Source organism: Corvus cornix, chromosome 1 (assembly GCF_000738735.6).
Source record: "Corvus cornix cornix isolate S_Up_H32 chromosome 1, ASM73873v5, whole genome shotgun sequence".
Taxonomy (NCBI): Eukaryota; Metazoa; Chordata; class Aves; order Passeriformes; family Corvidae; genus Corvus; species Corvus cornix.
In genome coordinates, this window is record NC_046332.1 from 99,663,457 (window position 1) to 99,682,510 (window position 19,054).

At 42.2% G+C, this 19,054-nt stretch overlaps 1 protein-coding gene across 2 annotated transcripts; it reads left to right on the forward strand.

Moving 5' to 3' along the window:
• Positions 1-4,902: 4,902 nt before the first annotated feature.
• Positions 4,903-14,716, forward strand: LOC104686149 (toll-like receptor 7). Of its 2 annotated transcripts, XM_039550519.1 has the most exons (3): positions 4,903-5,237; positions 7,221-7,352; positions 7,796-14,716. In XM_039550519.1, the coding sequence occupies exons 1-3, from the start codon at positions 5,108-5,110 to the stop codon at positions 10,927-10,929; spliced, it is 3,396 nt and encodes a 1,131-aa protein (XP_039406453.1). In that variant the 5' UTR covers positions 4,903-5,107; the 3' UTR covers positions 10,930-14,716. The 2 variants fall into 2 exon arrangements, with proteins under 2 accessions (XP_039406453.1, XP_019138643.3); XM_019283098.3 differs by lacking the exon at positions 7,221-7,352 and having other exon boundaries at positions 4,906-5,237; positions 7,789-14,715.
• Positions 14,717-19,054: the final 4,338 nt, after the last annotated feature.

Genomic DNA, 19,054 nt, shown 5'->3' on the forward strand with positions numbered 1-19,054 from the left:
AGAATTAAAAGCCATGGGAACAGAAAATGGTGAGGTGTCTGGTGTTTAATGCTGCATGCTTCCTGGTCCCTGCCTGGATTCTGGTCTGAAGATCTGACAGTTCAGCCTGGTGGGAAACATTCCTCTCTCAGCAGCATTCTTTTGAGATAACTGAAAATATACCCATTGCCTAGCAGAAGTTGGAGGATTTAGCTCATATTTGCCTGTAAATATTATTTTGACTTGTTCCACTGTCCTAATGCAAATACACATTTTTGGCTTTCTTGGTAAGAGTATTTGATTTTTGGAGCTTTACTGGAAGCTCTTGCCATAGACTCCAGGGGTTTTAAATGTCAAACACTCAGAGCCTGTTGCTGAGGCAGTGTACTATGGGGAGTGAAACCTGAGTGTGTTTTCACTGCACAAGTGCCTCTCTCAGATGATTGTCAGGCATCTGTTGTCAATGCTGGTGCTCTGTGGTTTCTTGTGTGTTGTGTGCTGGCTGCCCCTTTCTGGCAGCCAAGGCCCCACCCATCTGGGCTGGGGGGAGGATCAGGAGGGCAGCTTCAGAGCAACTCTTGGTTAGAGATACAGCTCCTGGGTAGGGATAAAGCCAGGCTAATAAGGAAAAAGAAAAAGGAAAATGATACAAAGGTGATCACTCACCACCTCCTGGCAGCAGACAAGTGCCCAGCTAGCCTCTGAGTGATTGCTGCTTTAGCTAAACCCTCATCCCACTACCACCCCACCCCAATTTTATTGCTCAGCATGGAACCTTATGCCTTTAGTCAGCTAGGCTCCGTAATCACGGCTGTGCCCCCTCCCAGACCCTTGTTCACCCTGAGCCTGCTCACCAGTGTGAGAAGCGGAGAAGGCCTTGAGGCTCTGCAACTTCCCCAACAAGGCATAATGTTGGTGTGTAATCAACACTGCTTTGGTCACCAGCCTGTAGCAGGGCATGACAGGGCTGCTATGGAGAAAATGGGCTCCATCCCAGACAGACCCAGTATGGTTGTTGTGAGTGACAAATGAGGTGTGATCATGGATACTCATGTCTCTCTTTTCCAGGCCTGTGTTGAGCTATACTTGTAAGAAAAGGTAAAAGAAGGCAAAGAGTAAAAGAAACAGCACAGAACATGCAAATCATAGAGACTTGCTGAATTCCCTGCTCAGATTACATTGTGCCCACACACATGTACATACACATAGATTTCTGTTCTTATTAGCAGGATTCATAGTGGATGGCTTTCATCCAACACTAAGGAAAGAGATTATCTTTGGCAGAATGATTATGGTGCTATATTGTAGTTACAACAAAAGCATTTTTGATAGGATAGTATAATTAATACAGCACATAAATTATTATTATTATTAAAATGCCACAGGATTTCTACAAAACAAATCAACATAATATAAGCTATAAGTAGATTAATACAGAATTTATAATACATTTTAACTTATAATTTCCAATCATCTAAATCCTAACAACTTATGATGCAACTTATGAACCCTCTGCAGATCAAGTCAAATCTTATTCCATGCTTTGCTCTATCAGTATAACAATTATAATTAGACTCTCAAAACATACAAAAGAATGAGTCACTCCCTCCATCCTCAGAGGATGCAAACAATGGTGGAGGCATCCCTGCTACTGGAGGTTGATGGGTTTCACTGTCCAGCAGCAGCTCTGGTTCAAGTTCCCCCTTATGCCTCATAACTGGTTGGATCTCTGAACTGTGGGCTGCTGCACTTCACCTCCCCCTCCTGTGGGGGCCTAGTGGGCCAGGGACCTGCCAGGACAGTAAGGAGGGGAGCAGTCACCTGGTGCCCAGGAACCTTGAGGATGGGAGGGAGAGGAAAAAATTGTTTGTCTGGATTTTCTTCTGGGTTCACAGAACCTTCATGGCCTGAGAATGAGGTGAAGGGTAATGAAGATGTCACACGCTCAGTGACAGGTAATGGTTGCTTGCCTCATGAATTGGCATTCATTAACTCCATAAGCAGGGGTTGGAGCAGCGTGTACTCATGGCAATGGCACACATCAGCACTTCACTTCAAGAGTGACTTTTCAGGGAACCCAAATGAGGCATGTGCCACTGCCCCTCAGCTCTGAAGAGACACCCAGTCCCACCAAGGCTTGCAGGAATAGGGTCCAGAGAACATTGGTATGAAAGCAAAGGGAAAATATGGCTCCAGCATAGGCTCCAGGGCAGCCAGGCAGGAAGGTTACAGGGCTGGGAGTGGAAGCCTGCACTACTGTAAATGGCAGGCCCTTGGCCTTGGTTAAACACATAAAAACACTTTGAATGTTGTGGTATGATATATCTGCAGCTATATCTAGATAAATGTAATACATACACTATACAATATGCATTCCTATTGCGCACGGGTTTTGCACGTGTAAAGATACATACATAGAGGGAGACAAGAAACCAATCCATTTCAAGTGCAATTCATGACATTAGAAAAAATAACCTCTATTGAGTAGTAGCCCTCACAGATAAAAATGTCATGCACAGTTGTTGAAAACGCAGTATCAAAGCCTAAAAAAATTGAGAAAATTATGTCTCATGGTCTTTAGAACTCCATAATTGATGTACATGCGTGTTTAATGTGAGCTGTTTCTTGTCTGCCATAATCTTAAGCCTTTATTTCATATAGAGATGCTCTCCTGCTATTTGATTTGTTTGGGTTGAGCAGTGTCTGAGTTCCACGTTGCTCTGCAGATGTTGTTCCAGTGCTCCCTCAGTGCTCTTGCCTGAAGATAACTTCATAAACCCTGGCAGAATTACCTATATAAAAATTTTCAAATTGTAGTGGGCCAGTAGGCTAGTACTTCCAATACTAAGAAGCAGGATTTGAGGATATCCCACTTAAAAGTGCCAAAATTCCTCTGAACCTGTCAGTTTTGTGGTTTGCAGCAGTTTCTGTATTGCTGTGCACCATCACTTCCAGCATGACTACCTTGTTACTTCTCCTCCTCATCATCCCCCAGAGAAAAGAAGGAATGATGTCTGTGGCTACGCCATCTTACCTGCCCCTGAGGAAGGGGAAAACAGTAGGGGTACAGTTGCTTTGCTGACCCTGGAGAACTTGGAAAATAACTCCATCTCATTCCAGCTATTTCTGGATGCCTTCTGGCCCCCTTGAAGGAAACTCACTTTCAAAAACAGGACTGCTGGGCACCTTGCCTTTCAGCAAACATTTTCAACCTGTTGTAAACCAAACAGTCAGTGTTGGCACTGAGGTAGCCTGAGGCAGCCTGAGCTTTCAGAAGAGGCAATGTCTGTTTCTGTGGTATTAGTGGCTCCCTCGGCCATATCTCAGCACCCTGGGTGGTTTGGGTCAGCTCTTAATGCAGATCTATCAGGGTGTCCTCCCTTACCAGAGCCCTGAGTGCTTCCTCTGCCCTTGTTGTAGGCCAATCTCCTCCAGTGCTGTCTTCTATTGTTGTGATTATTTTTAGTGCCCGCAAACACATTTCTGCAACAGCTATCAGCAACATCAGTTTGAAAAGTCAACTTATGTATTGTAAAAAACGGAGCAAGATAACTGGTTTTCTTGAATAATTTCCTGGGTAAATTATGCCATTTTACACTGAACACTGTATTAACCATGAATAGATGGAGTTGTAACCTCGTTCTTGAAATGAGGGTCAGCACTTTAGAGAAAAGACATTGTAGCAAGGCTTTAGGACTCTAACTATCGAGATTTAAAATAAACACAGTGGAATCTTGATTTTGACAAATAAGATAAAGCAGCCTCCTGTTGTCAAAGGGAAAAAAAATGGAAATGTGAGTTCACCAATCTGATTAGAAGCCAACCAACAACCAAACTTACAGATGAATGATTATGACAATTAAAGACTCCTGCTTTATTTTAAATTGTTTTCCTCACTCACAGCAGCAGTAATATACATTTGCTCTTACCAGAGGGTCCTCCCCTAACACGTGATGTAGTAGGAAGTACTTTTCTGTTTTCAGTTACTCTGTGTTTCAGAGGGGGCAAAAGAGATTTTGTGTGATTTCTGAGGGAAACTGAACTACTAAAATCAGTAAACCAGTGACTCCCTGTGCCTCTAAAGATCAAATTACAGTTCAGAAGTTCTGGACTTCTGAAAACTTCCCTGCATTTACCCTGCCTCCATCTCTGAAGTGAATTATTGCTGTATTGTGCTTCCCACATTTCATAGGTAAAAAAAATAAAGCTAAGAAATTATCTGCATTTTATTAGCACTCAGCTAAAGCTGCAGTTTCACATTACATAGAATTGAAACTCCTTGAGCTCTTAGCTGGTTGACAAAAAGTTCCTAATATTAAAAAAAAAAACAAAAAAACCAAAAAAAACAAACCAAAAAAAACCAAACCAAACCAAACCAAAACAAACAAAAAACAAACAAACGAAAGAGCAAAAGAAAATGCTAAGTGTTTGTACAGCTATTAAAATTTCCACAGTTTGTAGCCTTAGACTGTGAGGGAGCACCTGTCAAAAATTACAGGGTTGGGTGACTGGACATTGTGTTTTAGAAAACTTTCATGCAAGCAAAGTGGACACTAAGCATCTCATATTCCAGTGACATGTACCAGGGATGTGGCTGGTTGCTTGAAGAAATCAACATTCACAGTCCAACTTGTGCACGCTCTTACACATAGATTTCACTTTTTTGTATTCAGTTTCCTATGCCCTTACCATTATCCTTTTTGTCTTGGTTTCAGTTCCCTCCCCTAAGTTCCATTCACTTAACAAACATTTCTTCCATAAAGTATTCAGCTTAAGAGATTTGTCTGCTCCTATTAGCACACAAGTGATTCTTAGTAAGATCTGAATCCTTGAAGCTATTAACTGCAGAAATTAATCCCAAATAATAATTATAAAAATTACTAAACTTCCATGTCAATTAACAATTTTTGTCTCCCTTCATGCAGCTTACAGTAAAAAAGGAAAAAAAAAAGGAACTTGAGCTTCTGCAATCTTTGTTGATCACATGAATATTACCCTTTCATAATGCCTTTTCTCCTAGCTGATTACTCTCAGGCTCTCTTGTTAAGGACTTTGAAGTTGCCTTCCTTTGGTGTTCAGATGAAGAGAAAGAAGATACAGTACAGATTACTGTCGTCTTGAGTGAGTTATGTCATGTTACATTCTCCTCTACACCTCAGCTGAACCACTGGAAACCACTTTAGTGCTGTTCTCTCCTGCTCCGTTTTACAGTCTCTTCCAGCATCTAATCTGCCAGACCTGGAAGCACACAGAAGATGGTATGTTAAACTTTCATTTTAAATTTGCTCTTAGATATCTTTGACTGGAATTGTTTTGGAAGATTTTCAAGAACATATTCTGCTTTTCTGTTTTCTAAATGGTCCAATGGGTCGAAGCTGCAGAGCATTATGATTGCAAAGGAAAGGATTTATCTGTACTCCTATACTTCTGAATGAGCATAATAATATACTTGCTGTAACTTCTGAGGTGTTTCTCTAGGCTTTCCCCCATGAACTCCTCACATATATATGGAACATTAGCAGATAAACTTCCTTCAGAAACACATAGCTGTACTGTTGCTGAATATTTGAACACCCTAAATCATTAGGGGTTTGTGCACATAGCAGTTAAGATCAGTAGATTAGTTCTTTTGAACTCCTTATAAAACCAAGCATAGATCACAGACAAAAGAACAGCTCGCATACTCCTGCTGTACTTTTAAACAAGCCTCTCATTGCAAAGACATTGCACAAGACAGCATTGCTTCTTGCTCTTATTTAGGTCTTTCTGTTTGTTCTCGTACTATAATGGATGCAACATTTTACATATGCAAATAGCCAGATACAGCCCCAAGATGTAACTCTTTACAGTTAAAACAGCTAATGCATTACAAAGATTATCAGGAGAGGGAAGAATATACAAAGAAATGAAGCACAAAGATGGTAGGAGCTACGCTGGCTCTGCAACAACACTTAAGTCCCTAAAAATACTGAAATACGTGAGAAACCTACAAACATATTCACGAAGACTTTCAAAGCCCAGATTCTTTGCACCTAATTCCAGGCACCTAAATGTTCAGTGCTAGTCTCTGTTTGGTGTGTGGTAAGCTAGAACTCTTTCCATCTTCAGAGCCAAGCAGCAGCTGGAGAAGGGTCTCTTGGTCTCTCTCTATCTCTCTCTTCCTCCCCTCTTCCTCTCTTGAATGTCACTGCAGCCTCGGTTAATAACAATAAACTGAGGAACTTAGTAAGCAGCTAAAATTAAGGGCCTGAGTGCAATGGCTGCATACAAGTTCATGTAGGAAGTTTGCCTATTTAATCTAGACTGCAATCATACCTTGCCTATGTCATGCTCTAATGCTTGCACAGTGTTTATTTTGGTTTATCACATCTTTAAAGGTTGAATCTAATTGACTTTTCCTCCTGTTGCATTAAGTGTGTAGCAATTTGGCAGAAAATAAACTCCCTTGCTTTCCAGCTGGTCCTCAGAGATCAGAGAGGCTGGGTGTGCCTGGACTTAATTTCTGATTCGAGCCGATTTAGTACTACTAAGTCTGGTCAGGTTCCCAGATGCAACAATAGCCTGAGTTACACTACAAGCCTCATCTCATTCGCTAACAGATTCGACAGTTGTGAGGATTACTGATTCATCACTGTAAGTCTGGTTGAGTTCAATAAGAACTTTCATGAACACAGATTCACCAATACCACAGTTTATTGGATAATTGATAAATATACTAGACTTGCAAAATACAAATGTACAGTGCTATGTAAGTGCTCCCAGTGCAAATCTTACCAAAGAAGCATCCCTAGTTTTGGGAAGAGAGAAAAACAAGCCCACTGACTTGTCTTTAAAATGGTTGCATTCTCATCCTCTGTCAATGAAGATTTCAAATGCCAATTTATACTTTTGGGAGAAGTGGAAGCAAGACTGCGACCAAATATTCTGTTACTGCCATCATTAATGGGGGACACAGAGCAGCCACTTATATGTAAATGAGAGATATCAAGAGTAACAAAGAAATTACAAAGACTTTGCGTCTTGCACAAGGAAAGTACAGAATTGTGACACTTTAGCTTCTCTTCCTCTTCTACCTGGCTGACTGAAAGTAAAAGGGTTATCTGTTTCTGCTTGATAATGCATTACCCTTCAGCAGGCCATAATGCCCAGAGTAATCCCTTATGGAAATCCCTTTACCACATACCACGGCATATCTCATGGCTGTAGGCCTCATTCCTACACCTTCTCTGTTTTAAAGGAAGAAAGGCTACTGGACTTGTATGTGCAGCAGCTGCCAGTATTGCCATCTGTGACTGCAGGTTCTGTGTCCATGGCTGGTGACAGCCAGCACTTCATGGTCTGCTGTGGTGCGCGTCATCAGATGCAGAATAAATGGTACCTGTGTGATGGAGTGACATGCCTTGCATTGCAGAGAGTCTCTATGGTTTCCCTACCAGCTCTCTGCTATGCTCCATGGGCACTTGCCTTGGCAAATGATCCTGGCCCTGGGGTCCATTGGTCTGCAGTAAAAGATGGAGATAGGCAGTTTCTGGGATAACATGGGCCATTTGGTTAGGATAGACACTCTTTGTTTTTTCATTAGACTCATAATGTTCTTTACATGCATAAAATGCTGTGTCCCCTGGGGAAAAAAAGGAAAGGAAATACCAACATATATGCCTCCTGAAACTTATAATCCTACCTGCACATCCATCCATGGTCAGTGTGTGACCAGGACCCCAATTTAGCTGTATAGTTGGCCTGACCCAGTGTGTAGGTGAAATATTCTCATTGCATTAAACTAATACTTCCGTATTTCCTTGGTTTTAGGTATCTCGTGCAAAGATGTCAAATGCATTGCCATTTATCCTGCTCTTCATATTCCCAATGCTGCTGTCAGGGGCTTGGTTTCCCAAAACTTTACCCTGTGATGTTAAGTCCTCAGAAGGCACTGTGACAGTGGACTGCACTGATCGGCGCCTTACAGAAGTCCCCAGAGGGATCCCTGGAAACGTTACCAACCTTACCCTGAGTATTAACCATATCCCCCACGTCTACCCAACATCCTTTGATCATCTTGAAAACCTCCAGGAGATTGACTTCAGATGCAACTGTGTGCCTGTCAAACTTGGCCCCAAAAATCATGTGTGCACTAGCAGACTGAAGATTGAGACTGGTAGTTTTGCTGCCCTGACAAGATTGAAGTCATTGTATTTGGATGCAAACCAGCTGGCAGAAATACCCCGAGGTCTTCCTGCTACTTTAACCCTGCTGAGCCTGGAAGCAAACAGTATCTTTTCTATCCATGAAGCCAGCTTCTCAGAGCTAGGAAACATAGAGGTATTGTATCTTGGACAGAACTGTTACTACCGCAATCCATGCAACGTTTCATTTGAAATTGAGAAAACAGCCTTTCTGGGGCTGAAAAAGTTAACAATACTGTCCCTGAAGTCCAACAACTTAACACATATTCCACCCAATTTGTCATCTACTTTAAAGGAATTGTATATTTACAACAACATGATTCAAGTGATTCACGAACAGGATTTAAGTGGCCTTTCCAATCTAGAAATTCTTGACCTAAGTGGCAATTGCCCACGTTGCTATGATGCCCCGTATCCTTGCATTCCTTGTTCCAAGAGCTCGATTCAGATACATTCAAAGGCTTTTGACTCCTTGGAAAATTTAAGAATTTTGCGACTTCACAGTAACTCTCTTCAGAGCATACCCAGCAGCTGGTTTAAAAACATCAAGAATCTCAAAGAACTTGACCTCTCCCAAAATTTCCTCATGAGGGAGATTGGAGATGCTCAGTTTTTGACATTTATCCCCAGCCTTATGCAGCTTGATCTGTCCTTTAACTTTGAAGTGAAGGTGTATTCTCCCTTCTTGAATCTTTCTAAGACATTTTCTTCTCTCTATAACCTGGAAACCCTGAGGCTCAAGGGTTATGTCTTTAAAGAACTGAGAGCACAAGATCTACGTCCACTGCTCGGTCTTCAGAATCTAACCATGTTGGATCTCGGGACTAACTTTATTAAAGTTGCAGACCTGACAGTGTTTGAAGAATTCCCAGCTCTTAAGTTCATTGACCTCTCAGTGAATAAAATTTCTCCTTCTTCAGGGGAAAGCAACTTCTATGGATTTTGCTCTAATCCTGGCATTTCAGTTGAGCAATACAACAGGCAAGTACGACAAGAGATGCATTATTTCAGGTATGACGTGTATGAGCGAAGCTGCCGTTCCAAAGACAAAGAGGCTTCTTCCTACCAATCTATAGTTAAGGAAGATTGCCTTAACTACGGAAAAACTCTGGATTTAAGCAGAAACAATGTATTTTTTGTTAACCCCTCAGACTTCCTGGGACTTAGCTCTCTCAAATGCCTCAATTTGTCAGATAATGCAATAAGTCAAACTTTAAATGGAAGTGAATTCTCTTACTTGTCTGGATTGAAATATCTGGATTTTTCTAACAACAGGGTTGATTTGCTACACCAAACTGCTTTCAAAGAGCTAAAATTTTTAGAAATTCTAGATCTGAGCAATAACCAGCATTATTTTCTGGCAGAAGGTATTACTCACGTGCTTAGTTTTATGAAAAACCTAGCCCATCTGAAGAAGCTGATGATGAATGAGAATGACATTTCTACCACTATTGATACAGGAATGGAAAGCCAATCTCTTAGAATCTTAGAATTCAGAGGAAATCGTTTAGATGCTTTATGGGTGGATGGCAATGCTAGATATTTGTCCTTCTTCAAGAATCTGACCAGCCTAGAAGAACTGGATATTTCCTTCAACTCGCTCAGTTTTTTGCCTCATGATGTTTTTAAAGGAATGCCTCCTAGTCTCAAGATCCTCAACTTAACAAATAATCAACTGAAGAGTTTCATCTGGGGAAGCCTCCCCTCTCTGAGGAACCTAGTAACTCTGGACCTGAGCAATAACCTTCTGACTACTGTTCCCAAAGAACTGTCCAATTGCACCTCATCACTCCAAAAACTGATGCTCCGAAACAATCGCATTCAGCAATTGACCAAACATTTTCTCAGAGGTGCTTTTAAACTGAGGTACTTGGACCTCAGCTCAAACAAGATTGAAATAATTAAGAGATCCAGCTTCCCCGAGAATGTCATTAACAACCTGGAGATGCTGCTTTTGCATGGCAATCCTTTTAAGTGTAACTGTGAGGCTGTGTGGTTTGTCTGGTGGATCAACCAGACACAGGTGACCATTCCTCTTCTGGCCACAGACGTGACCTGTGCTGGCCCAGGGGCACATAAGGGAAGGAGCGTGGTTTTCTTGGATCTGTATACCTGTCAGCTGGACACGTCGTATTTGATCCTGTACGCTCTGTCAGCTTCAACCGTCCTTGGCTTTATGGTGTTCACAGTGATGAGCCACCTCTACTTCTGGGATGTGTGGTATAGCTACCATTACTGCACTGCCAAGCTGAAGGGCTATCGGCGCTTGTCTTTACCAGATGCCTGCTACGATGCCTTTATTGCCTATGACAATGAAGATGCAGCTGTGAATGAGTGGGTGCTGCAGGAACTGGTTGAAAGGCTGGAAAACCAAAAAGCCAGGCAGTTCAATTTATGCCTGGAAGGAAGGGACTGGCTCCCAGGACAGCCAGTCTTTGACAACCTTTCCCAGAGCATTCAGCTGAGCAAAAAGACCATATTTGTGCTGACCAACAGGTATATTAAAAGCGGCAGCTTTAAGACAACATTTTACATGGCTCATCAGCGGCTTCTAGATGACACAATGGATGTCATTATCTTGATATTTCTTGAGAAGGTTTTGCAGAAGTCTCGCTATGTCCGGCTGAGGAAGAGGCTGTGCAGAAGTTCAGTCCTGGAATGGCCAACTAACCCTCAGTCTCAGCCCTACTTCTGGCAGTGCCTGAAAAATGCCATAGCTACAAGCAATTCACTGGCTTACAACAAGCTTCTCCAAGAAACTGTTTAGCTTTACTCTCCCTTTTAATATTGTTATGATACACAAGATCAAAATCTCCTGAGCAAAAGATTCTGAACTTCATTTGCAGAAACTGTCAAAGCATGGAAGATAAACCTGTTTGATGTTATCCCCCAAAATGAAATGCAGAACTACTTCGAAATCCAATAATTCACTTGTACTCTGACAAGTTTGAACAGAAACTGTTGCCAGAATAGATGTTTAGTTGATATACACCTTGTTTTGCACTGATGGCTGCACAGCAAAGGAAGATGCTTAAATGGGAAGGTATGTGAGACAAAGTTCAGTAGGGCTTGCAGTCTGATTTGTGAAAGCAAGGATGGGGAGCAGGACAGCAGACAGGCAGAGGAATAGACACAAAGCAGGTGGAGCAAATCAAGTAAACCAAGGAGGAAGTGAGAATAGAAAAAGAGAGGAAGGTAAAAAGTAAAAAAGAGAAAGTGGAAAAGGTGGTAAGAAAGGAGCAACATGCAGCTATACTAGAGCATGGTGGAAGTTCAGAAGCATTTACTGCTAATTTCCAAATAACTTTTTCACTTTGCCTTTCATCTGCCTCCTGGGCTGTTGGCTGAGCTGGCTACTCCATGAAGATTTTAGGGCTCCTCTCTAATGTTGTACTATCAGTTTGAGGACCTTTTCCACCCACGCCCTGAGTGACCACCCCTTCTGTATTAGCTGGGTGTTAGCTGCTCCAGCCAGAGCTGGCACCTGAGGACATACTACTACCTGTCCCCAGAAGAAAATATAGACAGAATTTGGAAGTGCAAAGCATGTAAGATTAGGTCACACAAGGAAAGCATCCTTCCCACTGTTTCTTCAGCTGTGCTGTTGTGCTCCTGAGCAGCCTTAAGCCCTCCTTCATCTCCTTGTTCCCCAGGCAGGTCCTTCTCCCACAGCAACGGATGGGCCACCACTAAACACTTGAGATAGGAATAGGTCTGACTTTGAGGACATCCTCAAAAAGGGAAGAAACATAAACACCTGTGTCTGCTCCCCACTGTGTTTCACAGTACAGACTCATTGAACACATGACAGTATTTCAAAGGAAACCTTTTTTAAGGGCAGCCTAAACTTCTGAGCATGACATAGGCAGGTTCTCGGCTTGATGTGATGATGTCTGTTTTGGGAGAAGCAGCACATTTTCACCTTGCTGAGTGCTTCTGCCTGCAATAGTCTGGGCAGCTTCTCCCCTCTTGCTCAAAGCCCTTTTTCTTTTCTGGCAACTTGTCTTGCTGACATCTCTGGCTGATGGGGAACTGTCACTGTTAACTGCTTTAAACTTGTTTATTTCAGATGCCACCTGCATTTCCTCACCTAAATGTTATGACTGGTCCTTTCTTTAGGTAGCTCCTTTTTTATTTATTTGTAGGCAACAAGACAGAAAAAAAAAGAAACACAAGAAAAGAAACTTCATATAATAATATTACTGATGAGAAGGTTTTTTCCTATCAGTTTGTCACAACATTTTTATTGATTGAATACAGAAGTAGGAAAAAGATGAGGACCTGGTTAAAAACTGGGAGTTTTACAGTTAAATTTTAATAACATGTATTTCTAGTGGTTTTGTTTGTAAGCCTAAACAATCTGTATCTCTAAATATGATGACAGATCATGTCACTCTCTCCATAAGGTAATTCTTGAAACAGGAACATCTATCCCCCAGTTACTCCCACACCATCTCCCTCTGGCTCCCCACAAAATGTCTGTTTGGAGCAGATCCTCTTTCTCAGCCTCACTGATTAGGGCAGGAACACCAGGTCACTTAGCCTTTCTGAGGTTGAGAGGAGAGGTATTTTTATCCCCTTCTGTTGACGAGCATGCACAGTATGGGTATGAGATGAGTAGCAATGAGTATAAATTGATACTGGTATTAAGGGAGCTGAGTAGGAAAGGTATCCTCCTTGATGTTCTTCATCAATTGCTACTTCCTTACAGAAATTGTAACAGACCATGGCTAGACTTGGTATTTAGCCTATGCAGACCGGAAAGACCACACATGGAATGGAAGAAGCAGAAAGAGGAGAAAGGAGGAAGAATATTGGCAAATTAATTGAATTTTTACAGTGCTTGTGGAATTGGCAGAAAAAAATGTGCTATTTACATTACTAGCATTAGTAATTAGGCACAAACATAATAATCACTGGAAGTTGGTAAGAAACATCTATACTTACAGCACAGGTTTATATGACTGTAAAATCCTCTCTGATCACTTTGATCTCTCTGTTTTTAAGAACTGACACACGCAGTGTGCAGCTGCCTCCCCTGTGAGAAAAATTTATATTTGAAGGGACTTCTTAAATCAAAGCAGGTCTGATTTCAACACAGCTTGTTTAGTCTCTTGTTCTGCAATAAAATTGGGGTGCCACATAGCAAACATGATATTCCATAAAGGAACTTTATAACAGCATCTTTAAAAATACACTGTGTAGTAGATCACACTGGGGGTCAACAGGCCCTCTAGAACAGTGAACCACTTTTAGTTTCTAAATATTTTTCTGAATATTTTCTTTCATTTCACAAGCTGAGTTCTAGTCGCACTGTCTTAGCTATGTGGTTTATTTATGTCATACTCCCCATAGTAATATCTGCAACTCTGGTATCGTATATCTTACCAGTATTTTATTAAGATTCCACAAGAGTGAGAAGGCCTGGAAGTATGTGTTGCTTAAAAACACATATGCCCAATCTTGTATTTTCCTACAGAAAGAGTAGTTTTCAGCTAAAGAGCAAAATTGTCAATGAGTCCTTTGTGAATATGCCTTCTTTTTCTGCCACGATTTTTTATGCTTTTGCTTTGCTAACTGAAGAAATAATTGAAATGTGATTTCTAACTGATCTCCCACAGTGACAGATTACTTTCAGTGTAGAAGAACAAAGGGAAATTTCCTGAAATATCGAACAAGAGAAGTTTTAGCTTATATTCTTGACTGGTTTCCAGATGGTTCTTTGCCATAATTGAGAGTATTTGAGGTCCACAAGTCTATATGGAAGGATTACATTCATACAAGGTTATGCTCCTAAACATTGCAGCTGAGTTCTGCATTCTGTTCATAATAAAATTTTTTAACCTAATTACCTTGGTCTAAGACTTATTTTTAGTTCTGGTATTAACTTAGGAAAAACTTAATCACTAAGTCATGTTGTTGCTTATCTATCCTGAACTTCTATTCATGATGCAAAAGAAAGAACTTGCAAAGTAAGAATTTTATTGACCCTTGCTCCTTTGGAAAAAGAAATGTCAAAGTCTTTCCATACTTCCCTGTAGTTTCTCACCTTGCATGTTCCTCTCAGAAGTTCCTCAGCATCACTGTGACAGAATGTATTTTACTGTCCTAAAACCCACCTCAGGCAGCAGTGGCACCAGTTCGTCAAAATCCCAGAGCTTGACTATTTGTCTTTGAAAATCAACCAGAAATTTGGGCTTCTGCAAGAAGCAGAAGGAGAAGTGATGTATAGCCTGTACTTAATGCCAGAAAACTTACACACCAGTGTGTCAAAGAGGTGATGAAAAAGGGAGCAGAAACTAGCAGCTTTATCTTCCACCCTTGTAAATATCACTGAAACCACCTTTTCTGTTGTTTTACCCAGGGTATCTTTTGCAATTCCACAAACAACCCATTCTAGAATCTGGCATGAGAAAAGAAGCCCCTTATGTGTGTGACTATCTTGGATTTTGGTTTTGATGTGCACCTCAGCTGAATCTGAAAAGAGAGAGGGAAGAGTGAGGATGCTGGCATGGACTGTAGGTTGGCATGTTGACTCAGCCCAGTGATGTCTGGGAGAGGGACACGCTGCACTTTGAAGGATAACTCAAAGTTTTGTAAAGATTGGACAAACATGTCCTAGAATAAGTTATTCACATAAAGAATAAATTATGAGACTACTTTAGTTGTCTAATACTTATCTTCAACCCTACATATCCTATTTTCTCACTTGTTCCAAGGAAGAAAAGGAATCATGTTACAAGCATGGGCAATGTTTCCTACGACATTTTTAAGGGCCAGGATCAATACTATAAGATACCCCTCAGACACAATTGCCTCATGCATTTTAAGGAGTAATTCAAAGACAACAGATTCCCTCTTGGTACTGCTTCCTCCCAGAACTCTTCTTCAGCTTCCCATGGATGACTGTGAATGAAACCCTGCTTTGGTGTGAGATCCAGTCCCAGAAACTGCCTGGCAGAAATGCTAGTTTTCTGGAGTACAAACATATTTGGGTTTGAATTTTCTTGAGACTGATGTAGCTGTATGTGTGCATATGCATGGGCTCTGAGGTGTGATGTGCACCCTCTCTGGCTCTATCCCGGGTCCCAGAAATCCTGACATCAGGGGGGCAGCTCTGCAAGTGACAGGGAAAGAGGAGCAACCACTTCTGCAAAGAGGAGCTGTGATGGAGCTCAGCTTTGCAGCAGCTAAGTCCTTCTGACGCTCTCCCCTTTGATCAGAGACTCTAATCCCAGAGTTGTTACATATATGTATAGTGTATACGTGTGTGTGTGTGTGTGTGTGTGTGTGTATATGCATATATACATATAGACACATCCAAAAAACCTTCTGCTTAAAAAAACAAACAAAACAAAACAAAACAAAAATAATTTTTAATGTCATGGATCACAGCAGGATCCTATAAACAACCCCAGTTTCAAATTTTTGTCAACAGGATACCAAAACCAATTAATAAATCTCACAGAAAGACTGTGGTTTAAGTATTGAAAGGAGAAGAAAAACCCTCAAGAAATGGCACTTCTAAAGCAAGCTAAATAACTAAGAGCACAAAAGAAATACATTTTCTCGAAAATCTCCTACAATTGTTAGGAACAAAAAAGTTAATTTACAATCCCAGTCTGGCACTGTTCTTAAAATTTTTTTTACATTAGTAATTTTATACACAGTGATGATTATCCTGAGAAAATATTTCATTCTCTTGGATAGGTCAGTTCTTCTTTTCAAAAAGAAAAATAAAAGCTCTCCTTTTCTAGTGTCTCATGGAAAGGCACTTCAAACTAGTGTGGATGATAAAAGGACTGGAGGAGCAACAAGGGAAAAGAGCAGATGCTCCAATTGCCCATTCTGTGGGCAGCTGGCCGGCAAGCCAACATTAAGAGGGAGAAGCTCAGAGAGCCAAAACCCAAATCCTTCCACAAGCAGCTCCCTCTTAACCAGGAGGAGCCAGGCTGACCCCAGGGAGTTCCAGGGGAGATGCCCTACCTTCTCTATGATCCTGCAGTGAGGGTGGGGGAATGGTGCTAGAAAAGGATAGTGTCAATGCCTCCACCTTGTCCAACTCTCCAATTTAGACTGTCTTTTCATGAGACAACCTGCTGCAGACTCACAAATGCTTTCTAATATTGTTTTCTTGGGAAAAATAAAGCTCACAGCTTTGGCCTCCAAGCTCAACCATGTTCTTACACCTACCTACACCGATTTTTCTGATTCTGCTGCAGGGCAAAGGGCTCAGACAGGACTTTAAGGCAAACTTGGCGTAACAGAGCCTAAGCCTCACTGGCAATCCTCTTAACTAGCTCTCTTTGTCTGGAGATAGGGTTGACATTTCACTGAGTGTAACCTTGAGAAGGATGACCAGAGACAGTGATTGAAGGACACAGGAAAGTCTCCAGACCCAAAGACCATGTAAATGAAAGATTAACTAATCAGGATAGCATGCAAAGAGCATTTAATACCTCATTGCCTTGTGAATTTATTAGGTTCTTTCCCTCTTATTTCCAAGTCTTCCTCTAAGTATCCTTAACTCTGATTTTTGTGATTTGTTATACACTGAATATTGTGCAGGGGGGGAAAAAGTCTAAAATTATATTAACTCCTGTTCAGAAATTCCTGATAATTAAAATAATTTATAACTTCTCTCTCCTTCTCTCCCTCTCCCTGTCTTGTCTCTCCCTGGAAATATATTGTTATGCCTACAGCAGAGCACAGTAGCTGTTGCACTGTAGTTATGCAATGCAACTGATTTTCAGGGACAGAATTAGAAAATTTCTTGTAGTATAACTGAATGGAAAATGCATGTTTGCTGAAAGAAACATTACAAATGGGAGCATGAGATGAAGGGATTGAGTGCACCTTTGGCAAATTTTCAGATGACGGCAGCCTGAGTGATGCAGTTGGTGCTCCTGAAGGACAGGATTCATCCAGAAGGACCTGGACAGGCTCAAGAAGTGGACCCATGAGAATATCTTGAGTAAGGCGGTGCGGTGGTCGGGGGAGAGGTTGCCGCGTTGTCCCAAAAGCATCCCGGGCAGGGGATTGCTCCAGCGGTGCCGCTTAGCACACTAGCAGGCTAACTCTCACACCCATGCAGATGGACGCATGAAAGCACACACACTCAAGCTGGATAGCTCATGAGTTACCAGAGGCAAAGAATCAGGAGGTGTCTCCGTACAGAGTTCCATGGACGAAGGTTTATTCCAAGCACGCCATGAAAGTGTCCAGGGACAAAGAGCCCAGAACAATGCAGGTCCAGGGTTTTATATGGGAGCAGGGCGAGCACCAGAGACCAATGGTCTGAGGGTACATGGGCAGTACACAGGCAGGACTAGGGTAGGGGAGCCAATGGGGAAACTCTGGGGGAGTGGTCAGGGGCAAGGGCCAATGGGCCAACCAGACAGACCAAATCTGCACAGAACCACAAAGCCTGATGGGGGAGCCTTTCCTTCTCACCTTGAGTTGGGGTGATCTTAAACTTCGGAGCTGGCCCACCAATGGGCCTCTCCTGCTCCGGAGCTCTTTGGCCCCTCGCCTCCACCGCTGCTGGCTCAGCTGCCACAACACTTGAGGTTTAGTAAGACCAAGTACAAGGTGATGCATCTGGATCAGAGCAACCCTCAGTATCAATACAGGCTGGGGGATGAACAGATCAAGAGCAGCCCTGCTGAGAAGGACTTGGGGGTGCTGGTGGAAGAGAGTCTGGACATGACCCAGCCATGTGGACTTGTAGCTCAGAAAGCCAAACATGTCCTGTACTACATCCAAAGCAGCCTGGCCAGCAGGGCAATGGAGGGGATTCTGCCCCTCTGCTCTGCTCTGGTGAGATCCCACCCAGAGCACTGCATCCAGCTGTGGGGTCCTCAGCACAGGAGGGACATGGACCTGTTAGAGCAAGTCGACAGGAGGCCACTGAGATGACCAGAGGGATGGAGCACGTCTCCTATGAGGAAACGCTGACAGAGTTGGGATTGTTCAGCCTGGAGAAGAGAAGGCTTTGGGGTGACCTGATTGTGGCCTCCCAGGACCTGAAGGGAGCCTACAAGAAAGATGGAGAGGGACTTTTTACAAGGGTGTGTAGTGGCAGGAAAAGGGGGAATGCCTTCAAACTGAAAGACAGTAGGTTTACATTAGATAATAGGAAGAAATCCTTTCTGTGCGGGTAGTGAGACACTGGAAGAGATTGCCCGGAGGAGCTGTGGATGCCTCATCACTGGAAGCGTTCAAGGACAGACTGGATGAAGCCCTGAGGAACTCGGTCTAGTGGAAGGTGTCCCTGCCCATGGCAGGGGTGTTGAGACTACTTGATCTGTAAGGCCTCTTCCAACTCAAGCCATTCTACTCTATGATTGGAAGATTGCAATCTGGGTTTGGTGTATTCAGTTCTTGAGGAAGAGTATTGTTGAGGCAGTTAGTTCTTCCTGAATCCTCACATTCCTCTGCCTGCTCATCATCACATACCTGCCCAGCCATCACAGGGATATAAGGATTTTACTTCCTATTTTTCGTAACACCTTTTATTGTTCTCCTCCCTTATTTCACTTTCACTTTGTATTTTACAGGGAACTTTTTCTGCACAGCAGACAAGATGACTCAACATTAATCTCACATATCGATATTCTCTTTAGTCATTATGTTTTGTTCTCATTTTAGATAACAAAATAGCTCATGCTAGCTATCCAGTATGAGATATTTTGTGTGCATATGCATTAAATAAAAGCACATTCAGGAAATGCTTCATGCCTTTCTACAGTGATGCTGAAGACACACACCTGTCTTGCTTATTCAGACACATTTCTTCATCTCATTCCAGTAAAACCATTGCGTTAGCTGCCGGCATTGCTTTGTCGTTTCTTCAAATAAACAGCTATCTCCTTCTGCATAAATTCATATTT

Coding starts and splice junctions, on each gene's coding strand:
- LOC104686149 (XM_039550519.1), top strand. CDS start 5,108: ATGTCATGTTACATTCTCCTCTACACCTCAGCTGAACCACTGGAAACC. Junction 5,238..7,220: donor CTGGAAGCACACAGAAGATG/GTATGTTAAACT, acceptor TTTTAAAGGAAG/AAAGGCTACTGGACTTGTAT. Junction 7,353..7,795: donor TCATCAGATGCAGAATAAAT/GGTACCTGTGTG, acceptor TTTAGGTATCTC/GTGCAAAGATGTCAAATGCA.